The 19,254-nt window shown below is 44.3% G+C and overlaps 1 protein-coding gene across 3 annotated transcripts in view; it reads left to right on the plus strand.

Moving 5' to 3' along the window:
- Positions 1–19,254, plus strand: part of SLC25A13 (solute carrier family 25 member 13) — a 226,378-nt gene that overhangs the window by 176,151 nt on the left and 30,973 nt on the right. For all 3 annotated transcript variants that reach the window (XM_020869840.2, XM_070471249.1, XM_070471251.1), the window contains exon 14: positions 9,773–9,913. In XM_020869840.2, the coding sequence (XP_020725499.2) occupies positions 9,773–9,913 (141 nt within the window). The remainder of the gene's footprint in view (positions 1–9,772; positions 9,914–19,254) is intronic.

Below are 19,254 nucleotides of genomic sequence, written 5' to 3' on the forward strand. Positions count from 1 at the left end.
CATGCACTCTCTCTCGGAGTTTGCTCAAACTCACGTCCATCGAGTTGGTGATGCCATCCAGCCATCTCATCCTCTGTCATCCCCTTCTCCTCCTGCCCCCAATCCCTCCCAGCATCAGGGTCTTTTCCAGTGAGTTAGCTTTTCATATCAGGTGTCCAAAGTATTGGAGCTTCAGCTTTGGCATCAGTCCTTCCAATGAATATTCAGAGTTGATTTCCTTTAGGATGGACTGGTTGGATCTCCTTGCAGTCCAAGGGACTCTCAAGAGTTTTCTCCAACACCACAGTTCAAAAGCATCAATTCTTAGTGCTCAGCCTTCTTAGTACAACTCTCACATTCATACATGACGGCTGGAAAAACCATAGCTTTGACTAGATGGACCTTTGTCGGCAAAGTGATATCTTGGCTTTTTACTTGTTTATTTTTTTGCCTCTACTTTTTGATGCACTGTCTAGGTTTGTCATAACTTTTCTCCCAAGGAGCAAACATCTTTTAAATCTCATGGCTGCAGTCACCACCCACAGTGATTTTGGAGCCCCGCAAAATAAAATCTTTCACTGTCTCCACCTTCCCTATCTGTTTGCCATGGAGTGGTGGGGCTGGATATCATGATCAAAACAGCCCTATGTAGTGTTTAAACTGGCTGCCTGCTGCGTCTTCCCGTCTTCGGGTGGAGGCCTTGAAGGCACGAGCAGTGGCCTTGAGCTCACCCTTAGATGCCACTCACTGCTTCGTCCTCCCATCTGTGTTGCAGGTCAGACTGACTTCGCCGTAACTTCACTGGAGAGCCGGAGCGTAACTCTGCTGCTGCTTCCTAGGGCTCTCATGTTGTTTTCATTTATGCTCTAGAACTTGAGTTGTGGCTCCTTACGCCAAATCCTGATCCATTTGATTCTATTTTCTGTATCTTTGAAGGCTGTATAGTAAAACTAAGACTAATAATTGTCAGTTTCTGCTGTGAATCGAAATTATCCCACAACTCTGTGTGTGTCATTAAGGCAAATCTGCAAGCTTTACAGAACTCCCTTCCACTCCTCCTCCTCGCCTCAGAACTTGTGCTATTCTGCTTAAGTGTAACATAATTATCTGTTTATCTTTTCACTCTCCCTAGATCTTTTTCTCCTTAATACCCTAAATAAATTTTCATTCCACCTTGCTTGCTTCCGTAAATGACTAGCATTCTCTCTTTCTCCCCTTCCCTTGAGAAATGGAGATGACAGGAGCTCTAATTTCTCAGCCTCCCTCTGCAATCACAGGTCGCTGCACGCACTGGACTTCACCTCCCTGTCTCAGCAGCCTTGGCTGGCTGCCTTCTCCCTTCGGGAAGCCCCTTTCTTGACATCTGTGCCTGGGTCACTGTGCACTGTGGTATACAGCTGGAGGGCCTCATCATTTCTTAGCTCTTTGTTGTTGCTTAGTTGCTTAATTGTGTCTGACTCCTTGCGACTCCATCGACAGTCACCCCCCAGGCTCCTAAGACCATGGGATTCTCGAGGCGAGGACACTGGAGGTTGCCGTTTCCTCCTTCAGGGGATCTTCCCGACCCAGGGTTCAAACCCGTGTCTCCTGCGTTAGCAGGCAGATTGTTTACCTCTGAACCACCAAGGAAGCCCTCCATCCTGGGTGTTTCATCTTCCTTTCACCCCATATAAACCCTCGCCTTCAGGAGGCACATACGTAGGGTGATGCCCTCATCCGTGTCTCAGTCCTTAATTCCCAACTTGCCCTTTTACTGCCTTCTGGATGTGTCGTTTCTCTAGGTCTCTTTGTTCCTCCATTTTACACATATGCAAAAACTCAGATCCTTTCTCTGATCCTACCCACTTTCAGCCCCACATTCAGCTCCAAGCCCTGCTGATCTCTACTGCATCTCCCTACTGCCCAGCTCAGGGCTTCCCTGATAGCTTGGCGGTAAAGAACCTGCCTGTGAATGCAGAAGACACAAGATGTGAGTCCGATCCCTGAGTTGGGAAGATCCCCTGGAGGAGGGTTCCCTTGGAAGGCAATCCACTCCAGTATTCTTGCCCGGAGAAGTCCATGGACAGAGGAGCCTGGTGGGCTACAGTCCACGGGGTGGAAAAAGTCAGACACAGCTTAGTGATTGAGCATACCCCGCCCCCCACCTCATTACCAGTGTAACTGTTTTAATTCTGGCTTTTCTTCTCTCTCACCTAGTCTGCTAAATGCTTGATTTTTATCCCTGCCTCAGGGGTTCTCCCTTCTAGTAAACTCTCCCCTCATAGCTCAGTTGGTTAGAATCCACCTGCAATGCAGGAGACCCTGGTTCGATCCCTGGGTCAGGAAGATCCCCTGGAGAAGGGATAGGCTACCCACTCCAGTATTCGTGGGCTTCCCTTGTGGCCCAGCTGGTAAAGAATCTGCCTACAGTGCAGGAGACCTGGGTTTGATCCCTGGGTTGTGAAGATCCCCTAGAGAAGGGAAAGGCTACCCACTCCAGTATTCGGGCCTGGAGAATTCCATGGACTGTATAGTTCATGGGGTCACAGAGTCAGACACGACTGAGCGACTTTCACTTTCACTTTGCTGCCAGTCACCTTTCTGAGACCTAGATTCTAGTCCCAACACTGGCCGGCTCCTAAACTCCACTTACCAGCTTCCCTCCCACCGCAGGCTCCCACCCAGGCACCTCCCCAGGGGAAGGCTCCACTCACCGAGGTTAGCAGTGCAGGCCTTCCACGCACCGGCCCAGTAGCCTCATTCTCCACCTTGCTGTCTCACACCCCTCCAGCCATCTGAAGTGATGATTCTTCCATGCTCCCATGATAAGCAGTGGAAATCGGTGTTCAGGCTCTGGCGTCCAGCAGGTCTGGTTTTGAATCCAGGCTTCCCCTTCTTAGCTGTGTGACCTCTGGCAAGGTACTTAACCTCCTTTCAGTCTCACTTGCTCACTTATAAAATGGGAATAGTATTATCACCTATCTGATGATGTTTTGAGGACCCAAACAGAAAGTCTAACAGAGCTTTTAGCAAGCCCTCAGTGGATGTTCTGAGATGGTCATGTTGATTTCATCGTAATTATCCTTATTAGACTCTTTTTGGACAATTGTGCTGCTGGTTTTATTTCCCTTCTGAGTGTGGTGCAAGCTCTTGTCAGGGGGACTGTGTCTTTCTCTGCCTGGATTTCCTAAATCCTAACTGTGCTTCGGTGATCAGTTTACATGTTATCTTCTTTTTCCTTTTTTTTCACCAATTCTGTTTTTTATTTTTTTATTTTAGCTGTGGGGAAAAACACATGACATATAATTTACCATCTTAACCACTCTTTTTTCTTGACTTATTTATTAACTTTGATTTCGCAGGGTTTTCGCTGCTGTGTGAGGGCTCTCTCGTTGCAGTGAGGGGGACTGCTCTGTTGCACTGCGCAGGTCTCTCGTTGCGGCGGCTTCTCTCCTTGCAGAGCCCGGCTCTTGGTGTGTGGGCTCGGTAGTTGTGCTCACGATGAGTCTATGAAATGGTTACAACTCTCTGTTATTGTTCAGCAGCACGTGGTCTTCAGTTGCCTGTTGCGTGTAGGATCCTCTCGGACCAGGGATCGGGCCCATGTCCCTAGCATTGGTGACCGAATTCCTATCCATTGTACCACTAGGGAAGTCCTTAACCATTCTTAATTGTACAATCTAGTAGCGTTAACTGTATTCGCACAGCTGTGCGGCAAATCTCTAGAAGTTTTTCATCTTAAAAACTGAAACTCTGCTCTTAGAACAATTTCTCATTTCTTCCTTCTGCCAATCCCTGGAAACCATAGCTTTCTATGAATTTGTCCTTGAGGTTCATCCATGTTGTAGCATGTGACAGGATTTCTTCCCTAAATAACAGTCCAGTGTAGGTATTTCCCACCTTTTCTTTGTATATTCATTGGCTGATGGACATTTCGGCATAAAATACTTTTAATATTCACCTTTAAAAAAAGGAACTTAGAGATATAATCAAGTTAAAGTGGAAACCTTGTTTACATCTTGATTCAAACAAACCAATAAACACATTTTGGAGCCAATTTGTATTTTTTAACTTTGGACTAGGTATGAGATGATACCAAAGAAATATTGCCAATTTTATTATAAGTGAAAGTAATATTGTGATTTTGTTAGAAAATGTCCGCACATTTAGGGAGCCATACTGAATCATGCAGAGGTAAAAATTAGGTTATGTGATATCTGTTGTAAAATGCATCAAGCAGTAAAAAGGAAAAGATATTTTAAAAAAATACGACAAGTTATACAAAGGCACAGTAATCAAACAGTATGATAACTGGCATAAAAACAGGCATATTAAGCTAATGGAATAGAATAGAGAACTGGGAAACACATCCTTGTGCATATGGTCAAATGATCTTCAACAGAAGTGGCAAGACCACACTGTGGGAGAAAGAATGGTTTTTTCCTCAAATGGTGTTGAGAAAACTGAATATGCATGCATGCTAAGTCACTTCAGTCATGCCCAACTCTTCGTGACCCTATGGACTGTGGCCTGCCAGGCTCCTCTGTCCATGGGATTCTCTAGGCAAGAATACTAGAATGGGTCACCGTGCCCTCCTCCAGGGGATCTTCCCAACTCAGGGATTGAACCCACATCTTTTATATATCTTGCATTTGCAGGCAGGTTCTTTCCCACCTGGGAAGCTCTTGGGAAAAACAGATATCCACATGGAAAAAAATTAATTTGCACCCTTACCTTACATTAAATGTAAGACCTGAAACCATAAAACTACTCGAAGAAAACAGGGGAAAAACTTCATGATGTTGGATTTGGCAGTGATTTCTTGGTGTGACACCAAGGGCACAGGAGCAAGATTAGACAAATGAAACTTTATCAACTTGAAAAACATCTATGTGCCTGTTATCTCCTTATGTGCTTTACCACCTCCCCAGATTATCCAGGCTCGCGGAAATCTTTCCCTCCTTTGAATTGCATACCACACATTTGTCTTATGTGCCATCTTTTGTATTCGTAAGGGATGTGTTTCTTGGACTCAGTAGAAAAGCCTTCCTTCTGCCTGTTGGCTGTGTAGCTCTGGAGTGTAAGTTGCTGTATTAGTTTGTTAGAGCTGCCGTAACAAAATGCCATGTGTGGGGTGACAAGGTAGATTTATTTTCTCGCATTTCTGAAGGCTGGAAGTCCAAGATCAGGGTGCCAGCAGGGTCGGTTTCTCCTGAGGCTCCTCTTGGCTTGACGACGGCTGCCCTCTTGCTCTGCTCCTCACAGTCCTTTCTCTGTGTATACCTGTGTCTGTATCTAAGGACACCAGTCACATTGGATTAGGGCCTACCCCCGTGATTTCAGTTTACCTTAATTAGCTCTTATAAAGTCCTATGTTTGCTTTTAGTCCCATTCTAAGATACTAAGGGCTAAGACTTTATGAATTCTGGTGGAACACTGTTCAGTCCATAATAGTTGCTTCCATCTTTCTATGCCTTGGTTTCCTCTTATGTAAAATCTGGAGAAAAAAAATACCTGTTTCGTGAGTGAACAGAAAGCATATAGAATATTGATGCATGCAAAACAACACCCTAATAGCCTGTGATGAATGCTTAATGAATGTTTATTACCTCCAGTCCCCTTTAAAACTCCTTGAGAACAGGAATGCTTTCTCACTCATCTTGTGTCGTTACTGTTGCTAGGACAAACTTGGAACCTGATTGCTTAAAAATATTTGGTGAATTGGGACTTCTTGGTGATCCAGTGGCTAAGACTATGGGCTCCCAATGCAGGAAGCCCAGATTTGATTCCTGGTCAGAGAATTAGATCCTGCATGCCTCAGCTAAGACCCAGCACAGCCAAATATATATATATATATATATATATTTTTTTTTTTTTAATTTGTTGAGTAAATGCATGAATGAATGATCAAGCTTCAGAAGTGAATCTGCAATAGGTGTGTGAGTTTCTATTTAGGTGGATCCAGATACTGGATATTAACTAAGATTTCAATCATAAAGACTATGCTGAGAAGCCTAAAAACAAGTCAGTGTCCCCATTGTAAATATTTTATGCCACGTGGAGCTGGTTCTAATGTGGAAAACTGTCACCTGGCCTGCTTGCCACAGAGTCCAGAAAGTCACAGGGAAGTGCTTTGTGACAAATTTGTACACATACAAAAACCAATATCTTCACAGCCAGAGGCTTCAAGTGATGAGGGACACGGAGACATCACGTGCACAATAGGTGTTCCTGTCCGCTGTCTGCAGATTCAGCTGTCTTTGATCTCTGCAGAGGCGGGATGTGGGGAAGGTGCTGTGAATGGACAATAGGCCAGGAGGCTGAAGGGCAGCCGGAGTGTACCGTTCAGTGATCGGGTCGTGGTGGTGCCCGGACCCCGTGCATCTGATGATAAGTATCTTCTCTTGGTGCCTCGGAGTCTCTCATTTCCTTCCAGTTTGACTCCAAAGGACTGATTCATCTTCAGCCCCACTGCAGCATACCACTTTGAGTCTGTAGGTTCTTTCTTTCTGAAGCCCCAGAGGTAATGAGCACATCATCATTTTTCCCTAGTATCACTGCACTCTTTTCTCCCCACTGCCCCTATTTTCTACAGCTCTCTGAAGGGAACTTTTGCATCATCCTTAGTGATAGACTTCACTGTGCTGCTCTAAAAGATTGATATCTGTCAGTTGGCTTGGAGTCAAGGGAATTGAGTATTCTTTCTTATTTTATTGTATATACTATTGACTTTTGTGGGTATTATTTATAAGATAATAAATGGGCTTCCCTGGTGGCTCAGCAGTAAAGAATCTGCCTGCCATGCAGGAGATGTGGGTTCGATCCCTGGGTCAGGAAGATCCTGTGGAGAAGGAAATCACAGCCCACTTCAGTATTCTTGGCAGGCAGAGGAGCCTGGCGGGCTACAGTCCATGGGGTTGCTAAAGAGTCAGACACAACTTAGCAACTAGACAACAGCAGAGGTAATGAATAAGATAGCAATTCTATACCTAAACATCATAACCTTCAATAATGTTATTACTACTTGGATATGTATAAAAGGTTTGTTAGAAGTTTAGATGTAAAACATGTAAATGTTACTCTGTAAGTATGTAGAAAACTGGAATTAGATATCAAAGCCTTAAGCCCTTTAAGCAGCCTCTCAGAGTTGAAAGGCAGCCTTCAGATGATGTAGTGAAGTAAAATGATTCTCAACTCTGACTGCACATTTTAATCACATAGGGAGGGGCAGATGCAGAAATTCTCATTTAATTTGCCAACAGTAAGATCTAGGAGTCACTGCTTTTGAAAAGCTCTTCAAGCAGCCATAACATGCCACCAGGGAGGACAGTCATCAGTCCGGAGCTCGAGGACAGGAAACCAGTGTGTTTAGAATCTCAGCACTGTGCTGCCTGCTCTACATCCACCATCTCTTTGATCCTCGTGACAAGTGAGATGGTTCGACTAGTAGTGACTGAGGCTCCGTCGTCACACGTGATGCTCAGCTGCCGCTTAACCGCTCTTGGCAGCACGTGGTGCGTGTGCGTTGGATCTCTGTTCTGTTCTTCTAGAAGATCCATGTACATGTGCGCTAACTGCTCTCTATTCTACCCTTGGTGAACATGGTCTTCCCTACTTTTGAGCTTTTAAAAGTCAACCTCAGGCTAATTCCAGTTCAGCAAATCCTTCCCAGCAGTGCTCCCGCATGGAACAGTTTTTAAATTCTTATTTATTTTTGCAACATGAAAACTCAAGTCCAGAAGCACAAACACAGTCCTTTACTGTGCCCTCAGCCCTGGTACCAGGCCAGGTCCCTTTTATCTCTTCGTTTTGCATTCCCTTAGGCAACTCCCTCCCTGTCACTTGGAAAGATGCAGGTGCAAACTCACAAAATAGTCCAGGGCTATAGACAGGCAGGGGTCGGTCTTCTGGCCCACCTGCAGGTCGCAGGCGTGTGAGCAAGGTGTGGCTGTTCTGAGCCCCAGATCAGGGGAAGTAGCATGGCTTCGTGTGGACAGAAGACCCCAGCAGGCCCTCCTTCCCCCTGGAGAGGGGCCTTCTGTGGGTCTTTTCATGAATCCAAACCAGATTTTTTCTACAACTTCCTTAGTCACCCAGGAGAGATGAAGATGATGGGTGAAACATGAGATAAGCAAATAGAGACAGGGAGTCGGTGGCTGTCTAGACAGAGGTGAAGACTGCCTTCTCCGTAGTTTATATGGGTGGAGAGAGGAACATCCCAGACTGTTTTTAAGAATGTGTGTCTTGACTAAGTTTGGTGAAAATGGAAAAATGATTTGATTTAGACAGTTAAAGGATGAACATTTTACTTTGTCTTTTTTTTGGTTAACATTACCTCTCTGATAAGTTGTGCAGCAGTATTTATTTTTCTTTATGGAAGCATGACATGGTCTATGTGGAAGAAACAAAAAATATAGTGGAAAAGAAAAGAAACCGTCTGTTACCAGTGTACTGTATCTCTGCTATGTGATGGTCAGGGATAATAGGGAGAGAGACATGCATGTGTTTACACATCTGAGAGTTTTTGCTTCTAATGCATATTGAATACCTCCCACCTTATTTTTATTGGCAGCATAATATCTCATTGCAGGCACATACTCAAGTGCATTTAATCTATCCCTTCCCACTGCATATTTATGTTGCTTCTGATTTTTATTTCCAGGTATTAAACAATACTTCAGAGGCCATTCCTATAACTGGTTTTGACTAATACAAGCCATTTTCTGAGGGCTCAGAGACTCTAGCAAGCTGTAGTTTGGTATGAAATTGACCCAAACTGTGCCTGTTACCACAATAGCATCTGCTAAGCTGTCAGTGTCAGCACCGTGTCTGTGGTCTGGTTTGGTGATGTGGCTACGTAATGAAGATTCTGAACTACATTCGTGTGTCAACCTTAGTTTGGAAGATATAAAAATGTAATATGTTTGAGACAAGGAATAACAAGTTGAAGTATAGTAAGAATGTAATTGCTTATAATAAATATAGGCTTATGGCTTCAAAATAGCTTAGAATTTCCCTTAGAGTGTGCACTTTAGAGATTTCCACAGATGATCTTGGAGGTGTGGCATCCAGCCATTTGCCAGAATGAACACATGTTGTTCATAGTTTTGGCTGTAATTGATTTAATGCATATTTTTTTTACTACTTTGACATTTATCTTGTTTGAAAAGAGCAATTCTATACACAGGTTAATACATAAATAAAATATAATAATGCGTAAGTAAGTCCGTAAAATGGTGTTTGATGAGGGATCTGACTTTTTAAGAGAAGTAAAAAGAATAGCTTTCATCTAAGTTTGCATGTTCTCTGGCAATTATTGAAATAGTGACAGAATTGTGAAGTGCTGATAAAAAAGAAAGAAATCACGGGAAAGCCCGTGTTCTTGCCCCTTCCCGTGCTGAGGAAGGCACAGTCGGGTCTCTCTGATTGGACACCACTTGACTTTCGTTTCGCGGCTGCCTTTCTGTGCTTGGCTTTGAGTCTTGTGGTGGCAGTTGACTGTGCTTCAGGGAATGTTTGTCACTGCAGTGTGAGGACCTGGGGGAGGCCACCGCGAGTCTCTGAGTTGGACCAGGTCTCTGGTGTCTGCTCTCGTCCAGCCTCCACGTGAAGGAAGCAGAGCCTGACCCAAGTCCTCCCAGGCAGTCACTGTATTTTGATTCAAACTCATAATCGCTGTTTTCATTGTCGGGGCAAGAACTGGAACTCCAGTGTATTGAGGATAGAATATTCTGAGCTCCTTTGAGGAGAATCACTCATCTCTTCCCAAGCCACCCTGCTTTATACTAAATCTTTTCTTTTCCTCCTTTTTTAGGCGGGGGGCTCCCAGGTGATTTTCACCAACCCTTTGGAAATTGTCAAGATCCGTTTGCAAGTGGCTGGAGAGATCACCACGGGGCCCCGAGTCAGCGCTCTGTCTGTCGTCAGGGACTTGGGCTTCTTCGGGATCTACAAGGTAAATCCTGTTAGTCGTTTATTTGAGTCTACACTCATCTCCTACACTAGTAAGTGTTCATTGGTGTGAAATTGATTCCTCACATTTGTGTACCTGGAGAAAGAAGATCTTCTGCCGGAGCTCATAGGGCATCTCCATGCTAGTTAGAAAGAGGTGCCCCTTCTTGCCATCTGCCAAGTAGCTGTCCTCAGAAGACATAAATCAAGGATGAATATGATGTCGTGACCCCCGCACACAGTTTGCCACGGCACTGGCTAGAGTTTTGTTTGGATCTGTTACTGATGTAAAAATCTGGTTCTCAGCGCTGTTACCCTTGAATGGCGCCTGCCAGGCTCACAGGGCGCCATCTTTCAAGGGAGACGGGCTGAGTTCAGTTTACCCACTCCTGTGAAGCCCACACCAGATCAGGAATTTATGTTCTGATCCTGTCGTTCCCAGCCTATCCACATGTGTGCCTTGTCATGATTGTCTTGCATGTCAGCCATTTATCATTTAGGAAATAGTTTTTGAGAACAGTTGCAAAACAAGAGCTTTAGACGATTCTTGAAATTTTTTATTTACGCTTTTCTACCAAAAAAGTTGTAATGAACTGCTGCTGCTGCTGCTGCTAAGTCGCTTCAGTCGTGTCCGACTCTGTGCGACCCCATAGACGTCAGCCCACCAAGCTGCTCTGTCCCCCAGGATTCTCCAGGCAAGAACACTGGAGGGGGTTGCCATTTCCTTCTCCAGTGCATGAAAGTGAAAACTGAAAGTGAAGTCGCTCAGTCGCGTCCCACTCTTAGCGACCCCACGGACTGCAGCCTTCCAGGCTCCCCCATCCATGGGATTTTCCAGGCAAAAGAGTGCTGGAGTGGGGTGCCATTGCCACTAGAACTAGCTTTATATTATGCCCTGCTCTAAGGCTTCGTCAAACATGAGGTGTTCACTGTTTTTCAATGAGAAGATTTAAAGAACGAAGTTCCATGGCCAGTTTGAATAAGTTCACCTTGAGGGATATAAGAAGGTAAGTCAAACGTCCGCTTAACATATCTTCATTTATTTACACATAGATATAGAAAGTCACATTGTGCAGAATTAGTGTTACCTTTTTCTATGTAAACGTATCTAGAAATATTTAATTCTTCATGTGAGTTTTGAATCAGTTTCGTGATCACCACTTAATCCACATTTTAAATCAGCAGTTCACATGGTTTTGCAAAGCCTGCCATCTTCATTTTCATTCCATGCTGGCAAGAGGAAGGCCTTTTGGACGTTGTGTAATACTGACCCTGGAAACCTTGTCCCACAGACACATAAGATTAGAGTTGTTCCTTTTTTTTCTATTCCCAACTTATCCTGAGTGGATATAAATGGTCCATGTGTAACATACTGCTTTTTCAAGTGAACTTTAAATGCCTAGTTTTGCCATTCAGCACAGCATTTATAGAATTATTCCCTAAGGATATTTTTTTATCCTTTTCTTTTTAACTCAGGTTTTTAGGTGACCTTGGTGAAAAATCAGTGTAATAACTGAGGTTGTTTCAAGCAAGTCTGCCTTCCTCAGCTGGAACTCTATACTTCTCAAGGTCAAGTAGTGGGCAGAGTACTCCAAGATCTGAGATGTTGTGAGGATCAAATATTATGTGATGCCCCTCTTAGTGTTTTGGGGAGAATCTCGCCCTTTATTTAGAGATCTTGCAGTGTTTAGGAATACACACATGCTGATTTTTTTTTAAGTAATTTTATTTATTTATGCATTTTTGGCTGTGCTGGGTCTTCACTGCTGTGTAGGCATCTCCCTAGTGGTAGCGAGCAGGGGCTACCTTCTCCTGTGGTTCAGGCCTCTCATTGCCGTGGCGTCTTCTGTTGTGGAGCACCGGCTCTAGGGCATCTGGGCTTCAGCAGTAGCAGCAGGTGGGTTCAGCACTTGTGGCTCTTGGGCTTAGTTGCTCTGCGGCCTGTGGCATCTTCTTGGATCGGGGATCAAAACCCGCGTCTCAAAACCCTTCATTGGCAGGTGGGCTCTTCACCACTGAGCCACCAGGGAAGTCCTGTGCTGGAATTTTTTTTTTTTAAAGTAGCACTTAAAATGCTCAGTGTGATTGTGCAGTGGAACACAAAGTGATGGCTGTTTCATTCACCAAATTGTGATCCAGCTGTAAGAAATAAACAGTATTGTCGTGAGGCATAGCATTCATCATCAATCTGAAGAAAAGTCCTCTTCTGTTCCTAATTTTTAGGCTCTTGCAGACTTTCACATGCTATAGCAGCATGTCATTTTGACAAGATGCCAAGCAGTCTTTCAGTGGCTTGTCTGGTATAAAGCACTTAGGTGCCATGGCAATGACTGCTATCAAAATGTCTAGATGGATAAAATGGTAAAAACTTGTTTGCTGACACAGAAACGGAGACTGTTAACCTACCTGCAAATGATACAAGGCTGAGACTCAGTCCTTTTCATCTTCATAGTATTTCATAATCTTAATCCCCTCTAACACCCCCTGGAAGGAGTCGGTCTCCTAATTCTGTAGTTAGGAGAACAGAGGTGCCAGCGGTGGTATCTGAGCTGAAATTGAGGCTCAGAAGTTTCTTGTTTCCACTTTTGTGCTAAAATGGCTTTCTTGACATGAGCAGGATCGCTCAAGTTTGAGCAAGAGACCTCTCCATATAAAGTTAGTTTAATTACTAGCCTGGTGGCTTCATCTAGTTCAGAGGCATTCCACAGGCCTGGCTGCTGCCTCTCAAAACACTGCTTTCGGTGTGTTGGTAATTACCAAGTGAAGTCACTAACAATTTGAGCTTTGAGCTTCTGGAAACGTGATTGCCTTGAGAGAGAATGACCTGGCAGGCAGGCCCGTCCATTCTGCGGGCCTGGGTGTCCCCAGCAGATCAGCCGGTGCCCCTCTCTGCTCAGTCTCATGGGCTGTGTGGCCTCCCCGGCTCTTTCTCATCTGTTTTCTCCCACTTTTCAGCCTCAGGTTTTTCCTGTGAGTTCCTTTTCTTTGCCCCAGTCCTCCGTGGTCAGAAATCTCTTTATTGATTCCAGGTCCTGCCTTTGAGGGCTATTGCCTGGAGAAGCCCCATGGACAGAGGAGTCTTTGGGGCTACAGTCCGTGGGCTCACAAAGAGTTGGACACGACTGAGGAAAGGGACTTCTCTGATGGCCCAGTGGCTAAAGCGCCATGCTCCTAGTGGTGGGGGCCCAGGTTTGATCCCTGGTCAGGGAACTAGATCCCACATGCAGCAGCAAAGATCAAAGATCCTGCATACCTCAATTAAGACCCCGTGCTGCCAAATAAATAAGATAAAATAAATGTTTTTTAGGGCTTCCCTAGTAGCTCAGCTGGTAAAAAAATCCACCCGGAATGCAGGAATCCCCGGTTCTATTCCTGGGTCTGGAAGATGCCCTGGAGAAGGGAACAGCTACCCACTCCAGTATTCTGGCCTGGAGAATTCCACAGACTGAGGAGCCTAGCAGGCTACAATCCAAGGGGCCACAGAGTCAGACACGCCTGAGCGACTTTCCCAGCTTCAGATGGTGTGTCCTGTACCAAGTAATTGTTTCAGCATACCTCTTTTCAGCGCTCAAGTTTTCTCTGTTTCTAGTCTTGGTGCCATAGAAAATTGTCAGTGACCTGGGGTGACTAATACTGTTAAATCTGGTTCTGTGTCCCTCTGGGTGGGTCTTGAAAAAGAGGACCTCTATCCTAGTTTTAGGTGGGACAGATAATCTTCATTTTCCTCCCATTAAACCTTTTGTTTGCTGTTGTTAACATGACAATGTGGGACCTAGGAGGATTGAGGGTAGGCTCTGTCTGTGTGTTTAGACCTGCAGCGTTTAACCTCACTTAATTGGACTTAACCGGGCTTTCTGTTTTTCTCCTGAATTGACTTTCAAAATACCCAGCTATTCCAACTGTGACTTCCCAGTAAAAGGTAATTAGAATAGTTGCTTTAGATGTACATTTGCAACTGAAAAAAAATGTGGATGTGGTAAACATTTCACATTCCTAAAGCTAGAAATAGTTTAGATAGAGCAGGGTCTGTAAACAAAGCACCCCTCCCCCCACTTTGGTAACATTTAGAGACATTGTTACAGCTCGGAGTCCACAGGTGATTGAAGTAAAGGCAGGATAATTAATTGTCCTTGAAAGAGCTATTTGAATATAATGCAATTTTTAAAATCTGCAACATATACTACTTTTCTTAAGAAACCATGAGTTGGTATTTCCCTTTCATTAGGTAACTAAAGTATAAGTAAAATAAATTCTATATAGAGAAGTGATACGTATCTACTTTTGATTATTGCTTTTCCTTAGGTGCCAACAAAGCTTTATTTAGGGCATAGATTGCACCTTCTTAATGAAACAGGATTTTATTTAATGTTAAGTGGCAGCACAGCTAAGATAGACTAAAAGATGCTTCCTTATGAAGCAATGGAATAATTCATGGCTCTTTTTGAGAACAAAAAGTGGTCAGCGAAGCAGAGATGGTAAAGATCCGTCAAGCTTTGTTGAAAATAGTTTTCAGATTGTGTAATTGCAAATTAAACACTTCCATCTAGCATGGAAAGTCACCTAGGAATATGAGCCCTGTCTGCTGTTTTCTAATCAAAGGCCTCTGTCCCACTGCATTTGACAGTGAATCGTCCCTTCAGTACCCGTGGGGACAGATGCTCAAGTCCCTTATATAAAATGATGTCGAATAATGAATACAGTTGGCTCTCTGTATCCACAGGCCTCACATTCAGCTGTATATTCCATCCAAATTCCTGGATGTTCTGTATGTGTTCTTCTCGAACTGTATATGTAAAGGAGTCATTGGAGCTCCTGTTCATAAAATCAGAAAGCAAGTAATGAAATACGTTCTTGATTCAGTTCAGTCGCTCAGTCGTGTCCAACTCTGTGACCGCATGGACTGCAGCACGCCAGGCTTCCCTGTCCACCACCAGCTCCCCGAGCTTGTGCAAACTCGTATCCATCCAGTCAGTGATGCCATCCAACCATCTCGTCCTCTGTCATCCCCTTCTCCTCCTGCCTTCAGTCTTTCCCCGCATCAGGTTCTTTTCTAACAAGTCGGTTCTTTGCATCACGTAGCTAAAGTAGTAGAGCTTCAGCATCAGTCCTTCCAGTGAATATTCAGGACTGATCTCCTTCAGGATGGACTGGTTGGATCTCCTTGCAGTCCAAGGGATTCGCAAGAGTCTTCTCCAACACCACAGTTCAAAAGCATCAATTCTTGAGTGCTCAGCTTTATGCTCCAACTCTCACATCCGTATATGACCACTGGAAAAACCATAGCTTTGACTATACGGACCTTTCTCAGCAAAGTAATGTCTGTGCTTTTTAATATGCTGTCTAGGTTGGTCATAGCTTTTCTTCCAAGGAGCAAGTGTCTTTTAATTTCATGGTTGCAGTCACCATCTGCAGTGATTTTAGAGCCCAAGAAAATAAAGTCTGTCACAGTTTCCATTGTTTCCCATTTGTATGCCATGAAGTGACGGGACCAGATGCCATGATCTTCGTTTTTTTGAATGCTGAGTTTTAAGCCAGCTTATCACTCTCCTCTTTCACTTTTATCAAGAGGCTCTTTAGTTCCTCTTCACTTTCTGTCTTAAGAGTGGTGTCATCTCCATATTTGAGGTTATTAATATTTCTCCCTGCAATCTTGATTCCAGCTTGTGCTTCATCCAGCCCAGCATTTCGCATGATGTACTTTGCATATAAGTTAAATAAACAGGGTGACAATATACAGCCTTGACATACTCCTTTCCCAATTTTGAGCCAGTCCATTGTTCCATGTCCAGTTCTAACTGTTGCTTCTTGACCCGCATACAGGTTTCTCAAGAGGCAGGTAAGGTGGTCTGGTATTCCCATCTCTTTCAGAATTATCCATAGTTTGTTGTGATCCACACAGTCAAAGGCTTTGGTGTAGGTCGATAAAGCAGAAATAGATGTTTTTCTGGAACTCTCTTGCTTTTTCAATGATCTAACGGATGTTGGCAATTTGTTCTCTGGTTTCTCTGCCTTTTCTAAATCCAGCTTGAACATCTGGAAGTTCACAGTTCATGTACTGTTGAAGCCCAGCTTGGAGAATTTTGAGCATTACTTTGCTAGCATGTGAGATGAGTGCAATTGTGTGGTAGTTTGAACATTCTTTGGCATTGCCTTTCTTTGGGGTTGAAATGAAAGCTGACCTTTTCCAGTCCTGTGACCACTGCTGAGTTTTCCAAATTTGGTGGCATGTTGAGTGTAGCACTTTCACAGCATCATCTTTCAGGATTTCAAATAGCCATCACTCCCACTAATTTTGTTTGTAGTGATGCTTCCTAAGGCCCACTTGACTTCACATTCCAGGCTGTCTGGCTCTAAGTGAGTGATCACACCATCGTGATTATCTGGGTTGTGAAGATGTTTCTTGTACAGTTCTTCTGTGTATTCTTGCCACCTCTTCTTAATATCTTCTGCTTCTGTTAGATCCATACCATTTCTGTCCTTTATTGGGCCCATTTTTGTATGAAATGTCCCTTGGAATTTTCTTGAAGAGACCTCTAGACTTGATTATTCTGCTATTTATCTCAAAGGGATATTGTTTGGTCTTTTAAAGTAAAATACAAGTTTGTTTCAAAACAAAATCAAATAATTCATAAATGTCTATGAGAAAGTAAAATTTTCTCGTTACTCCTTACCGTTCTATTTTCTCTTTAAAAGATTACCACTGCATATATTGTTATAAATCATTTAAATTTTTATTTATTTCTCTCCTCCCTCTCTCTCTTCTATCACAAATTGTACACACACACAGACACATCAATGTTATATCTGTGTTTTTTAACAAAAACAAAATCCTTCTGAGCACACAGTGTATCTTAATGTTCTTTTCCCGTTTAATAACTGTATACATTTTTTTTTTTAAGCAGTTTCTTACTGATGAGTACTTGTTTCTAGTTTGGGGACATTACAAGCAATGACAGAGTGAACCTCCCTGCAGATACTGTGATATACTTTTGTGAATGCACACAATGAATCCCTAGCAATGAAAGTGTTAGGTCAAGGGACATGCGCAGTTGTTACCAGTAGTAGATTTTGTCAAATTCCATCAGTTTATCACTTTTATCTTAGCAATATACAAATACGTCAGAGTGATTTCTCAAGATCGCAGTTTATAAAAATACCTGCTTTTATGAGTTCTTAGCCCCACATAAGGCAAACAAGTGTTTAGTCATGACTTGGAGGACATCGTGCCATGCTGATTTTCTAACATCAGGGGATGTTTATATGGCTTTACAACCACTGAAGCAGTAATTCATCCATCTTTCTCTTTCACCTGAAGCTCTGTGAAAGCCTCCTTGTGGGTTTCTCGGTTTTGACTCTTGACTCCCTCAAGTCCATAGTCCCCACAGCAGCCAGAGTGATCTAAATTTAAAATATAAGTCAGATTAACTCATTCTGACTGTGTGCCTGGCACTGGTCTAGTCGTTCAGAATGTCACTATGAAAAGCCAAGTCCCTATTCACACTTATGTGGATAAAAGAAGTCAGCCATTCAGAAGATTATATGACATCAAGTGAGACTGAGAACCTTGAGGAAAAAGGCAGGTTGAAGGGATGGAGAAGGGCCAACTCCAGATGAAAGTGGGGGTGGGGGTGGGGAGTAGGCATGCTTTTAATAGGGCTTCCCTAGTTGTTCAGATGGTAAAGAATCTGCCTGCAATGCAAGAGACCCAGGTTCAGTCCCTGGGTCGGGAAGATCAACTGGAGAAGGAAATGGCTACCCACTCCAGTATTCTTGCCTGGAGAATTCCATGGACAGAGGAGCCTGGTGGATTCCAGTCCATGTGATCACAGTTCAGTTCAGTTCATTCGCTCAGTCATGTCCGACTCTTTGCGATGAACCACAGCACGCCAGGCCTCCCTGTCCATCACCAACTCCCAGAGTTCACCCAGACTCACATCCATTGAGTTGGTGATGCCATCCAACCATCTCATCCTCTGTCGTCCCCTTCTCCTCCTGCCCTCAATCTTTCCCAGCATCAGGGTCTTTCCCAGTGAGTCAGCTCTTGGCATGAGGTGGCCAAAGTATTGGAGTTTCAGCTTCAACATCAGTCCTTCCAATGAACACCCAGGACTGATCTCCTTTAGGATAGACTGGTTGGACCTCGTTGCAGTCCAAGGGACTCTCAAGAGTCTTCTCCAGCACCACAGTTCAAAAGCATCAATTCTTCAGCACTCAGCTTTCTTTATAGTCCAGCTCTCACATCCCTAACATGACTCAGACATAATAGAGTGATCAGAAAGGCATCTCTGAGATGATGATATTTGAGAAGAAACCAGAGGCAAGAGGAGGCTAGCGTGCCCGACAGAAACAGTGTTTCTGGTGAAAACCTGTCTAGCAATATCTGTGCTACTGCATGTAGACCCCGGCCCTGGCCCCTTCCCTGCCGGCCCTTCCTCTCCGCCCTGCACCCCACCCCACCCCACCCCTGCGACCCCCATCCTACTCCTCACTCCTCCACCCCCCACCTACTCTGCTCACTACACCGGCTGCCTTTCCTCTTCAGATCCTTCAGGCTCATCCCCTCACCTTCAGTTGCCTGAAGGCTCTTCCCCTAACATCTTAGCTCCGCAGAGGCCTGCTTGGAAGGACACCACGTCCCTGGCTGTCACATCCCCTCTCTAAGTGGCCCATCACTGCCCGACACTCCCCTCTTGTCTCCTCCAAAGTGAACCGTGATATCAGAGACCTCGCTTGCTCACTGCTGAGTCCTTTGACAGCTTCTGGCGCACGAGTAGACATTTGATCGATATTTGTTGAGCAAATGAATGGTAAGCAAAAGCCAGGTGTTGCCAAGTTATATAGCAAGGATATGAAAGCACAGAAAGAGGATAAGTTGGCAAGTAATGACCAAAGAAAACTAGGATACTGGGGAAGTTGAATGTGAAGGAAATAGTTAATTAGGTGAGGGGTCACTTTCCTGGGCTCTGAGGCCTCCATTTATTTATCCACAAGCTTTGCCCTGGGCCCTGGGAATATGAGAGTGAATGATTTATTTATTTTTGGTTATGCTTGCGTGTTCGTTGCTGTGTGGGCCTTTCTCTAGCTGCGGCACGTGGGGTCCACCTTCTAGATGCAGTATGCAGGCTTCTCTTTGCAGTGGCTTCTCTGCATTGTTGCAGGCACGGGCTCTAGGGCACGCAGGCTTCAGTAGTTACAACCCACAGGCCCAGTAGTGGTGGGGCACAGGCTTAGTTGCTCTGTGGCATGTGGGGTCTTCCCGGACCATGTGGGATCAAACCCAAGGCTCCAGCATTGGCAGGTGGATTCTTTGCCATTAAGCTGCCAGGGCATCCCTAATGCATGGTT

This window comes from Odocoileus virginianus, chromosome 1, assembly GCF_023699985.2.
Source record: "Odocoileus virginianus isolate 20LAN1187 ecotype Illinois chromosome 1, Ovbor_1.2, whole genome shotgun sequence".
Lineage (NCBI taxonomy): Eukaryota > Metazoa > Chordata > Mammalia > Artiodactyla > Cervidae > Odocoileus > Odocoileus virginianus.